Source organism: Anguilla anguilla, chromosome 14 (genome assembly GCF_013347855.1).
Source record: "Anguilla anguilla isolate fAngAng1 chromosome 14, fAngAng1.pri, whole genome shotgun sequence".
Classification (NCBI taxonomy): domain Eukaryota; kingdom Metazoa; phylum Chordata; class Actinopteri; order Anguilliformes; family Anguillidae; genus Anguilla; species Anguilla anguilla.
Window position 1 is genome coordinate 8,701,513 of NC_049214.1, and position 22,958 is coordinate 8,724,470.

At 42.2% G+C, this 22,958-nt stretch overlaps 1 protein-coding gene across 13 annotated transcripts in view; it reads right to left on the reverse strand.

Annotated features, from left to right (window-relative positions):
- The window catches only part of fcho2 (FCH and mu domain containing endocytic adaptor 2), a 55,524-nt gene that overhangs the window by 3,689 nt on the left and 28,877 nt on the right, over positions 1-22,958 (reverse strand). The window contains exons 13-29 of one of the 13 annotated variants that reach the window (XM_035390116.1): positions 22,679-22,736; positions 22,111-22,283; positions 17,499-17,523; positions 16,525-16,572; positions 13,726-13,768; positions 12,861-12,946; positions 10,938-10,967; positions 8,486-8,977; positions 7,698-7,816; positions 7,473-7,602; positions 5,890-5,949; positions 4,625-4,736; positions 3,686-3,841; positions 2,066-2,198; positions 1,333-1,532; positions 669-733; positions 154-318 (exon numbers count right to left, since the gene is read on the reverse strand). In XM_035390116.1, coding sequence (XP_035246007.1) covers positions 154-318; positions 669-733; positions 1,333-1,532; positions 2,066-2,198; positions 3,686-3,841; positions 4,625-4,736; positions 5,890-5,949; positions 7,473-7,602; positions 7,698-7,816; positions 8,486-8,977; positions 10,938-10,967; positions 12,861-12,946; positions 13,726-13,768; positions 16,525-16,572; positions 17,499-17,523; positions 22,111-22,283; positions 22,679-22,736 — 2,095 coding nt within the window. Of the gene's footprint in view, positions 1-153; positions 319-668; positions 734-1,332; positions 1,533-2,065; positions 2,199-3,685; positions 3,842-4,624; positions 4,737-5,889; positions 5,950-7,472; positions 7,603-7,697; positions 7,817-8,485; positions 8,978-10,937; positions 11,019-12,860; positions 12,950-13,725; positions 13,769-16,524; positions 16,573-17,498; positions 17,524-22,110; positions 22,284-22,678; positions 22,737-22,958 lie in introns of all 13 variants that reach the window. The other 12 variants (XM_035390112.1, XM_035390114.1, XM_035390111.1 and 9 more) reach the window with 12 other exon arrangements.

A 22,958-nucleotide genomic window follows, 5' to 3' on the forward strand; every position in this document is an offset into this window, starting at 1 on the left:
GATTCAAACAACTCAGTTATCGACATATAATCATAGCTCCACCCATTACTGGCTTCACGGAATCTCACTCTCCAGTTACTACTCAGATGTTCTGGTAAGTAAATGGGTCGACAGGTAGCAAAACTGAAGATGAGGAGAAATGGAACACCTTACCCGTAGCAAACCTCTTTTTGACCAGGGAAAGCCTGTAGCCCGTCCCGACGAGTTCCAGATCGACCCCAGAGAGGGTGCCCCCTTCGCTGAGGAACTGCACCGCGATTGTGGCTGGATTGCTGGGCCCATCTGACAGCTCAAACTTGGCCCTGAGGGACCCGGCCCCTGAGGCCACACACAAACATGCAGCCTTAATTTCTCCTCCCGCACCCTGCAACCCTGTTTTATCTTATAAACTACAGGTCTGTTAAAAGGGAAGTTCTTCAGGGATTATTTCAGGAAGAAGGGACCTTCAAATCACAGAATATACAACATGTAAAAAAAATATATAAATAAATACCCAGGGCCAACTTAAAGGAGGCTACTAAATTCAAAAATAGCCACAACTGAATGTGCAATAAGCCCACAATACAAGTCATTCACTAGCCCCAGAGAATGCCGGTGTGCACATATCCAAAGCTGAGAGTTACGAATACTTTATAAAGCTGCATTTAATAAAATGCCTTTGTAGCTACCTTCATTCTCAGACTTCTCTGAGACATCACTCAGCTTCCACAGGGATTTGTTCTGCTCCGCGTTCCTGTTTGAGAGCAGACACAACACAGACAGCTCAATGAACTCAGCAGCAGCGTCATTTCACTAAATCTCAATTTACTCTGCAGGCCAATGATTTACAGCTCCTCAGAGCCAGTTCGCATGCCAGCACGAGCTCATTTCTTTTAACAGATAACCACAGCTCCATCATTTCCATCAAACATACACCAGCATACGCGTAAGCATGAACGTGACACACATTCAGTAAGCAAATAATCAAGTATTAATAAAACATTAAAAGTAATACAATACATAGTTTGTTGTTTGCTATGCAGTAGATTTTACGGTGGTTTAATCATTATATCAAGTAGAAAACTACTTTACTGCACTAACCGGCGAGGTAACTTCTAACTGCTCTGACCCTGGTTTTAGGTGCTTCATGTGAATAAAAATAGTGTCAGATGACCTGTGAACCATGTCTGTGTTTCACTTCAGTGAATCTAAAATGAAGGACCTCAGCTTCATGTAATGAGAGACTGTTTATATTTTCTGTATATTTTCCCGAGACTGAGGGCTGGGAGGTGGGCTGCAGATGGGGCAGTGTATTAAGTGTAACCCTCCCAGTGGCAGAGGCGGACGGCCTACCAGATGGCGACAGGCAGAGACTGCATGTTGGTCACCCCTCCGTCCACTGGCACCAGGACCTGCACGTTGGCCAGGGGTCCCGGGGCCACCATGGACTCCGGGTTGTATCTGTAGTCCACCCGCAGGTCCGTGGTGGTGGGGGTGCACTTCCAGTACACGGCCAGGTTCAGCGGAGTGGACTGGATGCCATTGGAGGAGACCTGCACAGGACGCACAGCTCAGCACCACATTGGACAGCCCGCCACACCCAACCAAAAACGCTGTGAGCCTTCATAATGAAAATCTTGCCGGACACACTCGCCAATGCTGAATATAGCTTGTGCAAAAGCAGCTGTTGACCCCAACAGCTATGGTGAAAATTATCTGGCTACTATTCCAAATCTACAGCACAGAACGGTTGAAAATTATTATGACCGACTTTTTCCATTAAACAGTCTTATCCAGGGTGACTTATGCAAGTACTTTACTGCTTAGATTTTACACATCAGTCATTTAAACTTTGCATATTTCCTGAAGAAATTCAGGTTTCAGGTAAACAGTGCAGTAGCTCAAGAGTACCTGGGATTTCAGGATAATTTCCTTAACCATTACATCACACTGTGCAAAATGTCACAGAAATATACCACAGATAAATTATGCAGCCATCTTCTTTATGAAGATACTGCTCCATCAGCGATTCAAGGAACACTGGGATTGTGTGCCCACAGATGTGTGGCAGCCACTCTGGACTGACCTGGTATTTTAAGATGTCCACATTGTAGTAGGAGGCAGCAGGGTTCTGCTCCAATGCTTTCCTGAGGTAGGCTGTGAGAGCTTGCATGTTCATCCAGAAGTCCTTAGTGCTGGAGTCACTTTGTGAGGGATCACTGCATATTAAACACACACACACACACACACACACACACACACCAACGTGTGAATGCACATGATCCAAAAATATTCCAATACAGGATATCATGATGTATTCCCTGTATTAGGTAGCAAACGCACGCCTTGGTCAATTCACATTCCACACATACACAAACAGTACCCTTGCCTACACAATGACTATGAAAAATTTGAATTCTTAATCATTGCCCTCCCTGCCGTACGTAGCTCCAATAGCACGGAAAGAATGACCCCATTATTCCCACCCACTTATTAAGTCCCGAGCCTCGATTCAATTAGGCGCGCCATGCAGACGCTGAGCTGCCTGGGGCAGAGCCGGCCGAGAACACGCTGGAACGGGGTCTGCCTCAAAGAGAAACGTCTGCCGGCATTGTGAGTCCAGCTTCAAAAACAATCCGCAGAGGTGTGCTCAGAAACAGGGCGCATGCTTCCTCTGCACCCTCTGAGGAAAACACGCACGCTAAGCTAGGCAGAGGATCCGCGCTCACGGCCGGCTGTGGGGTGTGTGTGTGTGTGTGTGTGTGTGTGTGTGTGTGTGTGTGGTGTGTGTGTGTGTGTGTGTGTGTGCGTGTGTGTGTGTGGTGTGGGGTGTGGGGGGTGTGTGGTGTGTGTGTGTGTGTGTGTGTGTGTGTGTGTGTGTGGTGTGTGTGGTGTGGGGTGTGCGTGTGTGTGTGTGTGCGGCGGCCGCGTTTTATGAAACAGGGTTTTCTCTTAAGCCGAAACACTAGCAGGATGCGGGGTGGCATCTTCCTGTCTGCGTTGATATAGTTTAGAGGGATTCTCCTCTACTGCAAACAGCTGTGGGGCGGATTGAGGAGGAAATGGCTTGGACGTGAGGTTTCCTCGCAGAGAACCTCACGCAGGCTGCGCAGTGGGGCCACCCAGTGCCTCCAGCACAGGGACTGAAACATTTCCATTCATGGTTACCTCTGCGTCTAAGGACAATGGCTGTGTAGCTGTGTAACCTCTGCCTCTGAGGACAATGGCTGTGTTCACTGAACTACCTCTGGCTCTGAGGACAATGGCTGTGTAACTGTAACCTCTGCCTCTAAGTATCACAGAGCACAGAAGTCCTTCTGAAGTATCCGTGTTAGGGGGCTGTGGCCAGGACACTGATCAACAATATTCTCCCTGTACATTGGACAAACTGGCAGATTTTCACCAGATGTTCCGTATCTGCATCTCACAAAGGAACACTGCAAAGCCTCTCGGGAAACAGCAGAAGCCACTCACTACTGTGGTATGTTGAACTTTCCTACCCTGTAGCCTGCTCAGGAAAGCGTGATAGAGCTCTCTTACAGCTTGTGACTCCGTTATGAGAAATGGGCACCAGAGAAATGAAAAACATTTGTTCCCGTTAGGCAATGAGGGGTTCTCGAAGCTAAAAATTATTTTTCTCCGCAGTGACGTTAGCAGACTCAGGTGCCTCGGCGCTGGTGCGTAAGCAGCTCTGCGGGACTCTGACCTGTAGAGGATTTGCTGGTTGGGCAGGATCTGCTCCAGCTTGCTGCAGTTGTTCAGCCGGAAGCTGAGGACAGCGGGGGAGGGGTTGCTGGTGAAGATCTTGATGATGCCGCTGGGGAAGGACAGCGTCATGTCGCCGGTGATCTTAACGATGCACCTGGGCGGGAAGAGACAAGCGTCCAGGAGCTGATCATCGCAGAGGGGAAAAGTGCAACATGCACAGCCACGAAAATACATCTACAACCCTCGCATGTGAAGTTTCCTGAAACCCAATCAAAAACACCAACACCAACTCCTGCTGCCTTTCCCTTACGATGACCACTTTTGAGCACACATTCCAGGGGTCGCTCCATCAATCTTAGCATCTTCATTCCACTAGCCTAGAGTTTTTTAAAATTATTTTGTTTAATTAGCGAAAAACCAAGCAAAAGATAGAAGTCATTCAGATATACTGAAAGATAAAGAGAGTATGTGTCTGTGTGTGTGTGTGCGTGCGTGTGTGTGTATATGTAAATACTTGAACAACTGTGCTTTCCAGCCCTGTGATTCTAATGCGTTTGTAAAATATATTCCATTCCATAATCCTGTAAAACGTAAGCTTCTGCGCAGCAGCAATTAGCCAATAAAGGCATGTATGTTTATGCTGCCCGCACTTATCATTTCCCAGGGCGGGTTATGCGCTCTGAAAGAATGGTGTCGGGAGAGCGGGGTAAAATTTTCCATGTGGCGTACAGTAGACACGCGGGGATGACGGGAGCTCGCCGGACGCTAATGTGTCCCAGACACCGCACGGATGACCTGGGTCGTGTGCAGCCTTAATAGTGTGGTGTAGAGCAGGAGTTCCTCTGCTCCATTTAGGGCTCTGTCTCCGAGCAGGGGACTCAAAACCCTCGAGGCTCACTACTCTACTCAGTGTCTGAGGAAATGGCGCGATACTAACTTTGTAGGGTCCGCGCCTTTGAAGTAGGCGTTGACGGATTCTGTGAAGGCCACTGCGATAGGCAAGGAATCCTGGGAACCCAGAGTGACCGGACTGGGCCCACGGGAAGTCCCTGCAGGAGAGAAAATACAGGAGGCTCTCACAAGATGGCTGCCTTTACAACACCCAACAATATTCACTATTTGCTGCCATTCTGAAACATGTTTGGTGCCAGTATTAAAATTTGTGACAGCCAATTTAATTTTATACATTAAAAATGAATACATTTATACATTCAGATGTTTATTAAATAGTTTACAACATTGAATTACACAGTAAATATCTCAAATATCTCAAAAGGGAATTTGGCTCTATTTTTATTTTTTTGTTCCATGAGGAATGTAACAATTCAATATCTAGGAGACACAGCAACAAGGACACAAAATGGCGGGAGGTAGAAGGCAGTAACATACAGCACACTGGAGATTGCAAAACACCAAACGGAATCAAAGGCAGTTACAAAATTACAAAGAAATTACACACAAGAAGGATCCACGCAATGAACTGTATAGTTAGATACAGAATAGGAACAGTTATTCAGTTACGCCAATAAAGGTCAACGTAGAACACGGAGTATAAATGTAGAAGAAAGAAGAAGAAATTTGTTTCAAAATGAAAGAATCTTTGAACAAGGGAACAATAAATGTAGACTACACTACACAATTTATGTCCCTTTATGTTGTGGACTTCTTGCTATTTTGAAAAATAGAATTTTATTAAACATTCCTATCTGTTCTGTAATGCTTTGCTCAACTAGATGATTAATCAGACGGTGTGGCTGTCGAGTACCCCAAAACCTCATTGGGAACACGAGGTGCATTTTAATTATCATGACTCTGGGGGCCACATTCACTTAAATCTGACACTCATAGGTCAGGAAGTAGACAGATGATGCCTTTGCCATGATTAACCGTAAGACACTGGCTTCCCCTCTCATCTCCACAGCGTAAAAACGACGTTGGAACCCGCTCCACCATCGGCAGGGAGGGAAAACGTGACGCTTCGCCTCTGCAGTAAATAAACAAACACAGCCCCACACGCTGTTCACTGCTGATTTCTGAGAACATAAGACAGAGAAACAGATGTTTTTCCAGGTCTGAAAGGGTCGTCTGTACGAGAGCTTTGAGGAGAAAGAGGTTTAGTGTCGAGGCCAGGCAGGGCGGGCAGAGGCAGCGGTGTTAGTACGGCGAACACGGGGAGCTGGGGTTCAACCGCGCTTACCCTACCTGCGGGCGTCTCGCTGCGTTTTTCGAAGGCGGGCAGTTTCCCAACGAACGCATCTTCGTCTTAAGACATTCGCACAAGAGCCCAGCGAAAAAAGAAAAGCCCACAACACAAATGAAGATGAGGGGAGAGGTGAAGAGGTGCGCGCACAAGCCGCAGTGCTCCAACGTGGTTACCCAGTGCAATTTTCAAACTCGGGGGGCCAAACCCAACCCTCACAAGAACAGACATTTGACACCAATCAAAGGCATGAGATTATCAATGCATACTTTCAATTTGTTCTTTTCCCACCAAGGCAATTTAGTAATGAATTTCATTATTCATGATTATTTGTATGGCAGATGCCCTTATCCACTAAAAGCACCTTTGCTGAAGTGTACATGGGCCGTGCCCAACCTGGGATTTGAACCAGCAGCCTCCAAGTTTCCAGCCTTTTCCCTTGCAAATACACCATTCAATCACCCCCCACTAATCAGGAGCACATAGGTCACTGTGTTCACAGGCTGAGGAACCGGTCCAACACGTACAGCTTGACTGTACCTTTTGGACCAATATGGTCACATGACGGGTGGTGGTGCGGCTAAAGGCATGCATTGCTTTAGTTAAGTGACTAAGGACAGCATGTAGCTAAATAACATGCAATGCTTTTCATGTTAAATGTAGCAGCACAGCTGTTCTCACAAGAGTAGGGGAGGAGTTTCCTTGAAATTTACAAATAAAAGGCAAAGGTGAGGCCAAATTCTGAATAGGGCCAATTACCACAGTGAGGTGTAGCATTCACAAATTCAGCTACGGCACAGCGAGAGGAAACACTACGTAATATGTTTTCAGTCATGGACATTCAGTCAACTCATAAAAGCAATGTATTTACTTTTTATGATTTCCCTGCAACAAGTCCTCAAATTATGAAAAGTACTGTAAAGGTTCTAAATATGTCTATTTCCGAGTTTCAGTCTGATATGTGGACTCATGACAACAGTCTCTAAAAGGTTTGGCACATTAAGGGGAGAGAGAAAAGTACATTTGCAATAATTTACTTAATTTTTCAAATATGGATAGACGGTTTTGCATGTTACCTGACACTTCAGTATTGGAAAGTAGCCGGTACTTAAGTGGCATTAACCCACACAATGGGGGTTGCAAGCATATGAGATTTTTTTTGTGTCATTTATACTTTTTATGCAGCTATGCTCTTATTTGTGTGTACTAATGGACTCTCAGTCTAAAAAGCTTGTATCATTGCCTCTGGTCCTGATCAACAGGGAATGCTAAATGAATGCATACTGTACTGCAGCTTATGCTGTGTTAGTAGCAGAGCTCCATACAAAGTTACCCAGCTGATACCATGACTAAGACCGTAATTATACACTGGTGGTTAACTCTGAGTTTGGATTTAATGACAGCTAATGTAGGAACGCTCATCAGCGAGTCAGTGATGCAGTCCTCTGCCAGTCTCGCAGGAAAAGAGGAGCGAGAAGGAAGAACGAGGCACAGAAATGAGCCGGCCGCACGCGGCGAGGGTGGGGGCGGGGGTGGGGTCAGCGCTGGCGCGCGATGCGCGAGGGAGGGGGGCGCTCAAACTCACCCACGGTGGGGGTGTTGCCGGCGCTCAGCGAGGCGGTGGAGGACAGGGAGGAGGAGCTCTCGGCACGGGCCAGGGGCGCCGCGGGGGGAGGGCTGGCGTTGGACGTCTTCGACGGGCTGAATGGTCTGACCTACATGCCGAGACAGCGACGTTTCACCATCACAATGTCCGGGGCGCTAACGCGCGCCGCGCCGCGGCTCGGGCGGGGCCGAAGCCTCTACTCACTATTTCGTTGATGCCCGCCAGCTTGCCGGCGGGGAGTTTTGGTCGGGAGGACGGCCGCGGAGGAGGCACTATGGTCCCAACTGCCAGGGGGGTGGTGGGCCGGCCCTGCAGAGAGGCTGCTGGGGGGGAGATCAGGAGGAGTGAGTGACTGCACTCAACACAGACACCCAGGGTTTATCAGAAACCCACAGATCAATCACTACGACCTGAAAATAGATTCAGGTTTCATAACGGCCTGATGAAGAAATTCAGTCTCCCTGGAAGTCACACTGTTGGCATTTACATCGAACACGTCGATGTAACTCAACATACACATCATAAAGTTAGATTCTACAAAAGATTCTACAAAAATAACACTTCAGCACTAAAGCAAACATGCAACCATTCATTTTATGGACAAATGAAACCAAAAGAATAAAAAAAAATTCAAACTTGTAAGTTGAGATATGCTGAAACCAAAAACACTTAAATAAAAACATGCACACACTCAAAAAAAAATGCGTAACAAAAAAAATAAAATAAATGGAACACTCAACCACTTCAATCAGTCAACCAACTATTACAACAGTCCAAGCATTTAACAGCATGGCCATTTAAAAAGTACATTTAAAAAAAATAAAAATAAAATCCAAGCCACAGTCAAACTAAAAATCACAAAGCATTCTCACACTGGGGAGGGGGAAAAAAAAGCATTAGGGTTTTAGGACTCCGTGCTGAAGAGTAAGGAGATGGAAAGCAAACCCTTCTGAAAACGCATTTGGGCCACACGCGACATGCCTCCCGGTTACCGTTGTGCGCCTGGCTAGCCGCGGCCTTCGCGCTATCGCCCGCCGCGGCCGGAGAGAGCCTCGAGGGGGAGGGGCTCCGCTCCGCAAACAGCCCGGCGCGGCACGCCACTCTGTTGTACGGGTCGTTGGGGTCGTCCGAGAAGAACCGGAAGGCTTTGGCCGGGGGCATGGACAGCGGCCTCTGGAGGAGGTCCCTGGGACTGGCGTTTGGCCGCTTGCACGGTACGAACTCGTCGTTGAAGGCTATCCACTGGCTCTGGGACCAGGAGATGGAGGAGAAGAGGTCCACCGAGGTCTCCTGAGCAGGCTTGGCCACCGCCGCCGCGGCCGTCGCGGTCCCGGCGTGCTCCGTGCCGTCGGACCGCGTGGGCGGCGCGCTCTCCGCGCGGGGGCGTGGCTTTAGTCCCAGGAGAGGCTCGCCCACTAAATTCCAAGGTAGCTCTGTCGACGAGGCGGGGAAGGAGGAGCCCTCCTGGTGCACTAGCACTTCGGCTGTAGGAGACGTGGAGAGCCCAGGCCAGCGTACAGCGAAAATCAATAGCATCCCCAGAGAGGGAGAGAACAGCACATAAACACCCATTAAAATACCAGGAAGACCCTCACAACACCTCACTGACAGGAAGGCTGCATTGTGATTCATTCAAGTATTACAAAGCACACAACAAACTTAGCAAACTCAGCACAGCAAACAGGCAGGGAAAAAATGTGGAGTGTTAATAAAGCTAGTTAGCTTAAACAGATGTTTAGCTATTTAAAATATCTAAAAGTATAGTAGGATAGCCTTTCACATAAAATGACTGTTGGACCATCTGATTCTCAGCGCAAAAGCGCCCTTGTTTTTCCACTGTCAGGGTAGTGCATAATGAGTTCTTTGGCTTTCGTATGCAGACAAAATCTGACCCACATTTATTATTCTTCACGTAATTGGAGGGAGACCATCTCATTTTAAAAAAGAGTAACCATATGTCAGCTAACTGACTAAATTTAAATACTGATTTTACCCACATGTCCCTCGATGTTGGCTAACTAGAGGGAAAGAGAAACAAATACACACAAGCTAGCAAGCTAGCTAAGCTGCTACGTAAGTTAATTTTCCAGCTAGCTGGCAATTTCACTACCTGCTTTCTTTCTTGCTAGCTGGCTATAACTTATTATGACACTGTAGTAATAGTAAAGTAAACATATGCAGATGGTTTGTATGTTGAAGATTCCACTGGCTTGCTAATCTTTAAAATATTTCCTATCACTGCCAGACAATGAAGTTAAGCACATGACAAACAGTGTCTCTCTGGTACTCTCTAGAGTTCAAAGTTACATTTTTTCTATTTTTGAAATTGCAGTATGACACAATGAAACTGCAATGCCCAGTCAAGGAGTTTGATTGCACTGCCTTTTGAAACAAAAACAAACTCACACACTGTCTAGATGCCCTGCAAATTATGTTTCCCTGTATTTTAAGGGAAATGTCAAGATTCACACAGTAACAGCTCTGCTCTGTTCCATATCCTTGCGAATAGCCTTTGGGCCCACCAAAGGAACAGGACAATCAGTGAGGCTTGGGGAAGGGCTAAGCATAGATTTAGCCCTGCTCATAGCCCCCTTAAGCCAAAAATGCAAACGAAAGGCACAGGACTTTATACACCCAGGTCTGGCAGATTTAGGAATACTGGCAATTCTATAAATTCAAATTTGCCAAATTCCCATCCAAGTCCCATTTATTGTAAAAATGTACGTACCTTCATGAATTTGCAAAAAAGGTAATTCCGTTTAAAGTTTTAATAAGGACTTAATGTTATATAACATAAAATAGCAAATAATTCTCTATGAATTGACATAAAAGTTAGAGAGCAAAAGGTACAGTGATTAAAGTATGCTGCTGAAAAAAACAGAAACAACAGAAGGAAACTGAATGACAGGTTGAAAAATACACTGGCATTGCAAAAATACAAGTTGCTTTGGTAAATAAATAAAAACTCATACAGGTAAATATAAATACGTCTACACTGCAAATAAAGTTGCGTTAAACTCCCAACCCCTGGCAAAATAAATAAATAAATACAAAGAATTCAGGCAGCCACTGAACTTTTATATAATTTGTGTCAAAACAACTTCAGTTTTTATGAGTACTTCTTTCAAAACAGAAGTGACTTTTGTTTTCTGCAAAAATGTTTTGCTGGCAGGCTAGTTCTTACAATAAGTAACAAATGTTCTTATTTGCAGTGGAGACTGTTTTGTTTTGTGTTCACCAGATTCACATTTGCACTTGAGGGCCTCAATAGGTTAAATAAATTAGATAATAATTTAACAATCGTAATATAAAACTGGAGGCAATGGAAAATGCAAGTAAAAATAAAGATGAAACAAAAGGCAAGAAGAAAAATATGATTAAACATGTGGAATTTGTGAGTGATGTTAGCCTCAACCCAAATGTCTTTGATTTACAGTAATTTACCTTTTTCACTAGTGGCACAAACTTCAAGCTCTTTTGTTTGCAGAGAGGGAAGAAAATTTGATTGAAAAAGGGAAGCAATTTCTGAGGAGTAATAGTCAAAGGAGGGAGGGAAAAAGTTAGTATCATTCTCACACAGAGAAATAAAATCAAAGTAGATACAGGACACAGCAAACGAACTCAATGAGCAAAAAGATTCCTCTCAACTCTCACGTGAAAATCCGTTAAGCAAATTATCATTGGCAATCGGATGTTACAATGCATGTTTCCAATTCAAACTGTCATTTTTGTTTACAGAGGTACACGGGTTAATCCCAAACGTACTCTTTCTGTGTAACGGGTCCTTAGCGTGCACTTGTCAAGTGTTTTTCATCACTTCATTTGCGGAAGCTCTCCTGTTTCACATAAAGGTGACTGAAGCCAAGGGGCGTGACAACAATGAATTACCATTTGACCGTACATACGTGTCAGTGGCATTACGTATAGCCTTTGTGACTGAACAAGGTGGCAATTATCTATGGATTAAGATTAGGCCCAGTAAGGGTCACTGCCAACATAATTCTCCTTAACCGATGGTGTCATACAGCAATCCGTGAGAATCCACTCTTGCTAAACAAGCGTTTAGCATTTTATAACAGAGCCAAAGGAGACATGAAAACAGAAACAAAAATAAATGAATGAATAAATAAATAAAATAATGCACACACTCACACACCTACCGACAATGGTACTCACATCTGAAGACAGCCAAATGCATACTAAATAAAACTGCAGGAATTTTCACATAACATTTTGAGATTTTATACAAAACTTTTTTTTCCATGAACAAAATAATGAATGGAAACGTAAACGTAAAAATATACCAGAAACAAATGCAAATACAAGTCATTGCCCCCCGGAAATTCATTTTTAATGGAAAACAGAAACATTTTCAGCAAGCTTCATGTTATAAATAAATAAATAAATAAATAAATAAATAAATAAATAACATGGATGGAAAAGGGTAAAAATGACAATGCAGTTTGCTATGGCCTTGCAATGACGTTTTTGCACAGTTAGTAACAAACTAAAATGCTACAGGCTCCTTCCCTATTCCCTCAAAGCAGTGTGAGCAGTTCAGTCCACAGCTATTGTCAGGTTCAACAGCTCCATCTATTGTGACCCCAAAGAAAAACCTGCCACTGCTCAGGCCTGCTTGGGGAGTGAAGAGGCTGAAGCAGGGAAGGGAGACAGGCAGCCCTATTGGGACAGCAGTGGAGTTCAGCGCAACAGACAGAACGTGTGGGCGGAATAATCCTGATTTACTGATGCACTGTTTGTGCACCAGGGAAGCCCAAAAACAAGGGACATTTTTCATAACCCAACAAAGGTTTTTTTTTTTTTATAGTTCAGCTTTTATTTTTGTACACTAATGAAAAGTTTCCTTGCCAATTGTTTGGTAAATCAAAATGACATTGCTTCCCCAAAAGGTCTAAAGTCAAGATAAAATGCATAAAATAAGTGTGGCAGAAATAGCAACAAAACAGGCAAAAATGTAAGAAAGACTACACTAATATTTTAGTATAAAATAGGCTATGTGCTTAACATATCCCTTTTTGTAATACGGCGCTAAGGTGTTATTTGAAATGTAATGAATTGTGTGTATAATTTTTAATTTGCAGATGTAGTCATACAACGAAAGCTACCTCAAATCATTAGTCACTGGCTGTTCTGTGCTGTCTAAATGGGGTCTCTACTGGCACTGTTCCCACCTGTGTCCAAAAGAACACATAGCATATCTTCCTGACTACAGGTGGAAGCCTGTTATGCTCTACTAAGGCAACAGCAGTGCAGTGAAAAGCCCCAGACCCTTCCGATACGTGTAATGAATAATTGAGGAGACAGACCCTGGGACAATGCCATGGAGGGGGAGCTGTGAGGCCTTACCTGCAGACGAGGACACAGAGGAAGAGGAGCCTTGGGTGGGCGGAGCGAAGGGGTCCAGGGAGAGGAGGTCATTATTGACCAGCCTGCTGCTGCACAGACAGGGAACAGTGAAACAGTCACTCAGTGCCTCTGCTAGATTTAACAGCATCAAGCCGCAATATATAATATGATAACATCACAGTCAAGGTTTCTGCTCTAAACACTGTGGCACTTTTACATTAACTCTGAGTGATCGGATACTTCTGGCCTTTATTATTCTCCCAGAGTTTGATGATGTGTAAAAACAAAACAAAACATAGCACTTGTTCTCAACAAGAGTAATATTCCATCGTAATCAAAATGGTTGTTTTGGCATCCGCAAAGTTGAGTTTAACAAATGTGGAGATGAAAAGCAGGGAAACATATGGTTTGCCTCGAGTCTGAATATCTGTTGACCATAATGAACCTCTTTTGATTTCTATGGTGCTTGTTTACATGGATACATAAATAAGTGGAAGCATTCATTTTCCACTTGAAGACGAAAAACAACAATGTTGGACTGGCCCGAAGATATGCTGAGAATATGTCTGTGCTTTTGGAAACATGGCTTTAGAAGTATTGAAGGAACATACAAAGGAAATTATTACCAACTGCAAACAACATGAGGTGGCAAGACAGACAGGATGCCATTAATTCAGGAATAACTTTCTGGGTGGGTTGAATTAGGGCAGCAATCAGCTTATTTGCTCAAGAAAAAAACACAAATATAAATATAACTGTTACTGGGTGGTCATTACAATAAACAAAAACTTGTTTGTAGCACGTAATGTGAAATAGGGACATCACACATGGTAGAGTGCTTGGCCTATAGCAACTGAATACTTACTCATTATAAGATGATTGCTGCCTAGATCTCAGAAGTTCATCGCCTGTTTCAGGGAGAACATAAAACCACATTTAATGACAAAAAAAAACAACATTTTCACAAATTAAATATTCAAACTGTCAACTTTCCCCCCTTCACTGTGAAGCACATTAAAAACATGAAAAGTGCCAAACAAATGCAGTGCTGAGTAATTAATATAATTCGCTCTTACTACTGAAAAATACAGTGAGAATAAATCCAATTTTCACAATAATTAAACACAATTGCTAGGTTCCAGTTATGATAAATAGCATGTGACTGCTTTAAAAGGGGGGAAAAACACTTCCAACACATTTGCCATCAATTAATTAGGCTTTGGATACAATGGTTTTTTGGATACAATGGAGCACAACCTGCAAAAAGCACACTTGTGCATTGCTAGCACTCATGCCGTTTGCACGTACGCAATTATTTTAGTGGTTTAGCCAATGGAAAGGTTAGTATTGGTGTCACAAGCCACGTCGAGGGCAAGAGACCCAGCTTTCAAGCAGTAGCGTGTTTGGAAACTGGGGAAAAAAAAGAAAAAAGGTTCCAACGGTTGCCACCAGCAAGATGCTTTTCCCTCTGCGGGTGTGGTGTCATGGGCATTCAACAACATGCTACCATCTGCTTTTTCCAGATCAGATTTGAAGGTTTTCACAAAATAATATAAAAACCCATTAGTGCAACTGTCCGTTCTCTTGTAATAGATTTAAGCTGTCAGGCCATTGGGGATTTAGAAATGGTTTGGGCCACAGAAAGAACAGCTGGTGACTGGGAAACCTGGCGTGACTTGAAAGAATTAGGTGGGAGGTTGGGGGAGGGGGGAATCATGCGTGTTGCGTATTTCGTCCACCTTTGGAAACCAGTTCTCACTGTTGAACCTGAAATCTGAGTTGTTTGGACCAGGCTTGGCTTTCATGATTTAATTTGTCTCTGCACCGTACCTACTTTTTAAAGTTTCTGAAGGCTCCCACGAAAGGAAAAGCAAGCAGGGCAGGGCAGAGTGGAGCACTGCCGAAGGACTGGCAAGGCCCCACATACCACCAAGCAAACAGAAGCAAAAAGATGCTTTTTCACATTTAAAATATCACTCAATTTTTTTAAAAAACATTACTCCTATCTATTACTGCACTGCTTCCCTAATCTCACCTGTTTTACTGCTTTGTTAAAATTAAAGTGAACACACACGCATGCACGCATGAACGCACAAACACACATTTTTGTAAACAAAATGAACATACACATACAAGGCTATGATTTAGGATGTGTCCCTTACTTAACGAAACCCCCTCCTACCCCATTCAGGCCCTAACCTCCTCCCCCACAGGTGTGCTACATACAGGAAGGTAGGTAGCTTTAGTTTTCTGATATCAGTTCCAATGGGAAGCTCCAGTGAAATAAACTCTGTGGATCTGCAACAGCCTTGCATCAAGCTCTGTCTGTTTGTCTAGCATGGGCTCCCGCCATACACTTGTTTATATCGTAAACAAACAATAATGGCACTTCTGGTCAGTTGGGCACCTAAGGTCTACATGAGGAAGTGCAACTCAGCAAATGGATAACAGCAAAGAAGACCAAGTGACTGGGCGTTCTAGGTAGGAGAATAATGTACATTAAAAAGGGAATACTACATAAAATGCTGCACACTTCATTTCCATTCACATAGTCTGAGTATTTTAATGTAAACATGGGACACCACAGAGTAAAACAGAAAATAAGCTTGGTCAAATGTGTCAACTGTTCGCTCAATGCTACATATCAACATGCAGATTTACTTGTTTGTTGAAAGGACACTGCATCACCATTACTCAAGTTCCTAATTGCCATTCCTCCCATTTTGTTTGTGTCTTTTGCAAGGTCAATCCATTTGCGCACAGTAAAAATTCATTTTCTCTCTTGGGAGAGGAGGGGATTTCAGGAAAGAATGGCATATTTTTCTCCACAGAAGGCAAAAACTAAGACACTAACAGAACTTCATAAGAGTCATAAGAGTGAACGTACCCTGCTTACAGTATTATAGTAATGAAGCGATAAAAGATGTGTAACATTACATAATTGTATCATTTCGAAATGTGTGTAATAATACCATTCCAATAAATGATCACCCCCTCATTATTTGGTCAGCAAAACTCTCTAAATGATGATTTGATTGGCTGTGGGACTGGGCCACAATTTATTGTCATACAATTATGAGGGAGAAAAATATGCATAGGCATATTATTTCAGAAAACAGTGCAACGGTTATGCAATTGTAATACGCCTAATTTTAATGCCCATGCTTTTTTGTCAAAGACAGCTGTATAATCTAATAAAGCCAGATGATTTTCTACAATGAGTGTCTTTTACAAAATAAAATTAAAACTAAAAATTAAGTGCAATACATATTTCAAAAATAGCATAAGCTAAAAATATATATAATGAATAATAATGAAAAAAAGCATAAGGTTAAAAAATGAATTATTAATAATGACAAAGTTGTACCCCTGCACCAAGCCAAGAGAAGCTCTTTGTAGAATAATATAACAATAGTTTTAATAAGTGTGGAATGCTCTGATTGGCTCTATAAGCCAACTGCAGTGTGGGTCAGTGTGTGAGCCACAGCACAGTCATATTATAACATTGTGAAACTGCTCTTTGTTGCACTGTGCAGCCCTGGAGTTAATGTTATGGGTGAAGATTGGTTAGCAGCGACAGGCGGCTTCAGGTGAACCCTCCCTGTGACCTGAGGCACATCCACCAGCTTTGTAGGCAAGGACCCACTGAAGTACAGGCACTTACCTGATGCCTGCCAGTCTAATGATGCTTGTGAATACAGTCCTGACAACCCTAAGTCACGTGAAATAAATATTGAGGATAGGGTTCTTCTCAGATTTACACTGTATTATCTTATAATTTATAACACTGCACCAAGTAGCGAGGTCACTAGAAAGAAAAATGTGCTGAAACAAAACAACATTTGGTATTCTTGTTTTTCAGAGCGCGCACACACAAACGCCTTACTCCTACCATCTTGACGACTGAACAAATTCACTAGTCCCAGAGGAATACAGTACAGCATGGTACTGCACTCTTCTTAATAAAAGATTTCAGGTGACAGGTTCACTGAGGACCATTTAAAATGTACTGTCTGTAACCAAAGCTTAAGTAAGGAAATCAGAATCTGCTTTTTATTTTTTCAATATTTTCAGGTCATATGTATATACACACACACACACACACATACACACATATGTATACACATACATATATACATACACACACACACACACACACTCCCAACAGAAGCAGGGAAAGCAAGTGCTCCTTGTCTACACTTCTGCTTCGCTTTCCAGTTAAAATAACTGAATTGATATAAAATCCATGCTCAAAGTTCAGACTTTTTGTTGCAATTATTCATTTTCAACATGCACAACACATACAATAAAACCTATTAGAGCAGGCACATTTCTGAAAAACCAAAACAGTTGAAAAACGTTAAATGTTATAGCAAGGCAAATACGCAGTTAAGCTATAAATCACACTCGTAGCATTAAAGGACAACCCTGCACTATACAAATAAAAATGTACAACAACATTCCTTTTTTCTCCTTGAAATATGTTAGTATTGGAAAGATCTTAGAAAAAATAAACAAGAATGCCTTCATGATCCTGGCCAAGAAAAGTAAGTTAAGAAGTCAAAATTGTACATTTTGTAGCCCTCAAACATCCAACCGGACACAGGGAAGAAAAGAGAAAGGAAATGAAATACTCACTGGATGTGTTTCTCTTTAGCTGACCCTGAAAACGAAATGAAACATTCATTCAAACTGCCACAAAGTGAAACAAAGCCAAGAATATTGACAAAAGGACATTTTATGTCACAAAGAACAGATCCTTAAAACTGTACCCTGAAAAGGCGAGGAGACAGATGAATTATAAATAGGTTAAACAAACAAAAATTAATTGGGGGGGGGCGGGTATGTGGCATTACCACTAGAGGTCTGACAAATACTTCATAGAGGATAGAGACATTTGAAACAAGTAGGAACATTCCAAAGTAAGAGTACTACAACATCCAAAATACAATTTAAACTTGCCAGGCAGAATGAATAAAATCTGGATCACAGCGAGTCGTAGACTAAGACACGTGAACTCTGCTCTGTGTGTCAGTGGAACAGACTTGAAAGAGCTTCTGGCGAATACGGATGAATAATTCAAAGCTTGTGTAGGCCTCAGTTTTCTGTCAGAGGATGTCACATACTAGTCACACTGAAAGGACGTCATGTCAGCTTGAACTCCATTCAGTTAGATTAGCGGGGAAAGCAGCACTGACACCCTCTTTTATTGTGGGTACACTGCACTGCAGCCCAACAATGATTAAAGACAACAGATTAAACAGATTAAAACAAATACACCCTATAATACTCACCATGCAACGTCGCTAAAGCAATGACAAAAAAAAGGTACATTGAGGTTATAATTCTACATAATTCTTTTTTGGAAATTGTGAAAACTGTATTTTTAACTATTCCCCGTAGGGAGGCATTTTCCTTCTCTCTGAGAAAAAAGACAATAAATTATAGGACAACTTTAAAAATACATACCAGACATTAAACCTAGGGTGAAAAATGCAGGAGGACAGAACACAATATTTAACCCTGTAGAATCATCAATCACGGTCGCAGAAAACACTTTCATGACTCAAAAAGATGGACCTCTAAATCACCACTGACACAGCTGCGCGCATGAGAAATGCACTTCTGTAGAACTGGATGGAAACTTTGTGCATCAATTTTAATAAAGCATTTCAAAAAAAGTATAGGAAATACAGTTAAACCGTCAAACCACCAGAGACCTATAAAGCTACAGTTGATCCCACAGGCATTGAGAAGCAAATGGGTTCAATTACTGTGTTCTGGCCACACACTAGACTTCCACTGCTATTTCAATAAAGAATTCCACATAAGGGAGTTGGAGGATAGGTCTGAAGGGGGGGGGGGGAGTTGTGGGGGACCCTTCAATAATTTACTCCAGATGATATAACATTCGTCATCATCTGCATTTTTTAACTTGAGAACATTAAACACAGAACATATCTGTCAACTTAAGCTAAAGGACTTGGAGGAGAATAAAAAAACAAGCTGGAACAAATATTCCAAATATTACGGTGAAAGCAAAAGTCAAGAAGAAACAACATTGCATTACATTTCTGGATGCGTAAATATTAGTAAAGTTAAGTTCCCCCATGGAGGAAGCAGAGTTGATTTGAGTTATCCAGCAAGTTCAGCTTTGAAAAACAAATCAAGTTTTCCAGGAAATGGGCTATACGCTAATAGTTAAAAATATCTAATAAATACCGTCACCAAAAAGTCAAGGTTCATCCATAATTTAAAAAAATGAACAATTTATCTGAAAAAAATGAATATGCATTGCAGACATAACCATATCATCCCATCATATTTAATGAGTGAAAATACACACAGAAGCATTACATGTATAAGTGACAGGAAACAGAAAATTTCCAGAAGAGGTCAAAATGGGCCAAACCAAGCTGCCTTAAAGCAAAATAAACCAAATAAACTGTAACAGAATCCGTGGAGGCAGACTCTGTAAAACTATACTTCGCAATAAAGAAATTAAGCAAGCCCACACGACCATAACATGACGTACATGTTAAAACTGCCTCAGCAAAGCCGAGGTACGGAAATTTACAGCAATTTCCATAAAACTTCTATGTGATGATCTACCGTCTCGATTGTGTAAACATTAAATATTGGCCCTACGTAAACACAGCTGGAACAGATCCTTTTTTTACACACAACACATGTAGCCAGTGTAATCAATTTGTGTGCCATAATGCAAAATGTGGAATGCTAAATTAGACGATACCACTGTGTCGAAGGTGGCATGCAACAGGGATTTTACGGACTTTTCTCTTGTGAACTTTTTGCCATCACAGCCAGGGATTTTGCTAACATAGGCTGGGTGGGTTGCCTTCCACAGGCTGAAACTCAGAGTGCACGGCATGAGCTTCTTCTCACACACAACAGTGGGGACCTTTCATTGGACGTTTTGATTTCAAACAACACAGCTGCAGTTCAAATTTGACAAAATGATACGGCTATTAGCAACCTGTGCAAACAGAGGGCCGTGCTGAGAGTAAATTTGCACAATGTGGACGGCTAAATTTGGACGGCGTCTGACTGATAGAAGCTATATGGAATTTGAATGCAGTGGTGAAAAACCGAACTCAATAAAATTCAATGGGAAATCTGAGCACCCGTCATGGCAATCTGGTCTCAGTTTTGAAGAACGAATTTCAATTTATATCAACCAAAAACCTATCATTTAAAATCATTATTGTAATTTTCTGTTTTTTTTTCTTCCACACAACAGACTATATTTAATGAAATAATGAACTGAAGTACACGATTGCGATTCTTTCCTAGAAGCAGATCGGAAAATGGATTATGTTGTGAGCATATTCAGGAGCATAGCAAGAAGTAAACCACGCCCCCCAAACAGGTATACATGCTTGCATATACACAGCTGGTAAATTTGACTAAAATTTGTGTTGTTTGTTTAAGGCCCAGGATTGTACCTGTACCCAGAGATAGACAGACAGGTCTTTACAGTCTATTGTACACACAAATTTTCTATGCATCACTGCTCACATCTCCATAAAAGCAAAACACACATTTTAGAACAAATAATATCACAAAGAACAAAGAGGTGTACGACCGCAATCACCTTGTTACATTTCATTCAGCCCTACCCTAATCAAGTATCATCCAGAAAAGTCTGTGTGATTAGAGTTTAACAGCTTAAAGGGCATAGTCAACAGTTCAATAAATCTGGACCAATATGAATCTATCTGAACCAGTGTCAAAAGATTTGGACCAATGAAAATAGAGCTGAACCAATGTAAGGTCAAAACAGAGGAAGAAAGGGCCAAATATAACAGCATAATTGATGTGCTGCATACATAAACATGGGATCTCTGCAGAGGTCATGGACAAATTTCCCTTCAACAGTGATAGCAAGCAAATAGCTTTTTTTAAGCAACAGAAAACCAAACAAATTTTTCACACTCCATTTTGCAAGAACATTAGGAAGGCAAACAATCAAATGGCAAACTGGAAAGTATAGGGATAGTAGCACTCATTTAAAAGATCAGCAATGCAGTGAGAAACTGCTCGTTTGCATTTTAATGCGCTCTGCACAACAGGCAGCCGCAGATACAACAAGGCAAACAAACTTATCAAAACCAGAAGAGCCATTTAAATGTCCAGCTAATTCTGACATTTAGATTCCTGCGATGAGACCAGAAACAGATTAACTTACTAAGAGCCAGCTTGACCTCCGTGTATTTTTTTTCTTTTTATATAACCATAGTTGCAACCTACAAATAATGAAAATAAAAGGTTCTTTTGACAGCAGAATGGAAATACAGGGTTAGAACTGTCAAGGTTCTGGGGCTCGTGACAAACCAAAGGTCTTCATTTTACGCAGAACTTTGACACTGCAAAATATCACTATACGCAAAGGACACTGACCACAGCTGACCGATGCATAACCAACCTTATTGCATAACCATCTTGAAACGCATGTTTAAGTGATCATAATATATTTGGTTAAAAAGAGAAAATATATTTTGGTAATATATATATATTTTTACATTTAAGTCTTAGCCTGCTCATGTTATTCCTCAGATAGGAATATTCTTCTGCTGTTACTCCCTAGTATTTCCTCTCTGTAATGGACCAGGAGAAAAAAAGGAGACGCTGGCAGCAACAACAACAACAACAACAACAACAAAAACCCTTTATATGCATCTATGTCCAGAGGGAGAGGACGTGGTCTCTAACGGGGAAACAGTAGCCTCGACAGGCACTGGCGCAGACAGGAGTCAGTCAATTATTGATGAGTTTGATATGAGGGGTGTGTGTGACGGCCGAGTGACGGCAGAGTCTGCGTTTGCGCTTTCACGTAATAGGATTCCTCCGGGGATGGGCTCCACGGCACCAGGACGGAGAGAGAACGAGAAACAGAGCACGCGCACAAAAAGCTAATTCGCTGTTTACACGGAGCAGGATGACTGACAGCAGTTTCCTCGTCCTGTAAACGTGTCTACTTGCGATGTAAATGAGCTGCTAAAAGCGGCGACCGGTGGATGAAATCCCTAGACTGATTCAAAGCGGCGGAGAGCGCTTGTCGCAAGCTCTGTCAACAGCCCCCTGTTTATAAGTGTATGTTTCAAAAGCGCCTTTGTTCGCCGAGACCCGAGATATTCCGCGCAGGCGATAACAACGTACCTTACCTTCCTTATAATAAAGTAAGAAATTTCTGCGCCCAGGTTAGACTAGCATTAGCGCTTCTACCTACCGAAGCAGGGGGAGACAGCGTGATGTTCCCAATAGAAGCCTTCAGCTCGTCTATGGACCGTGCCTGGTGGTTCCCGTTGTTGGGCTGGACCGGTTTGATCTCCACATGAAATTTCCTGGGTTCGTCTTCATCATCGGAGTCACTCGATGAGTAGAACGAATTTTCTTTGGCATGTTTTCAGCGAGTAAAGGAACTGTGCTTCCAAATACAAGTATTTATGTCCAAATATTGAAACAACCAGTTCAAAACACATTTGCAGAACAATCTGTAAACTGACAAAAATAGTAACAAAAAGCCTATGCTACAATGTGCAAAAAATGCTATTTATACAAAATACGCAGAACTATATCAACAACACATGCCTGCACACACATACAATTTTAATAAAATAGCTGTGAAATTACAGAAATTACAAAAACACGATTACTATCAATCATTGCACTCTCACCTAAAATTATAATGAATACCCACACACATGCACACTTAAATGCACACGTGCGCGCGCACGCACACACACGCACGCAGTGATCAGTACAGGAGAAGATATATGCAGCATATCTCAGGATATCATTTTCATTTGCTTCCGGCCTGATGCAGAACCCCTCCTCATCCACCTGGGGGACATTCTGTGGGAAACAGAACATTCATTACGACCAATGGCTGCACATTAACCGATATAACACTGTACATACAAAAATAAATAAATAATAAATAACGGGTAAAAATATATACGGACAAAATCTTATGTATGTACATTCTGTTATTAAAATGAATTTATGCAAATATTGAGGAAGAAATTGATGTCAAGATTATCATTATATTAACCAATTTATGAACAAGATACATAA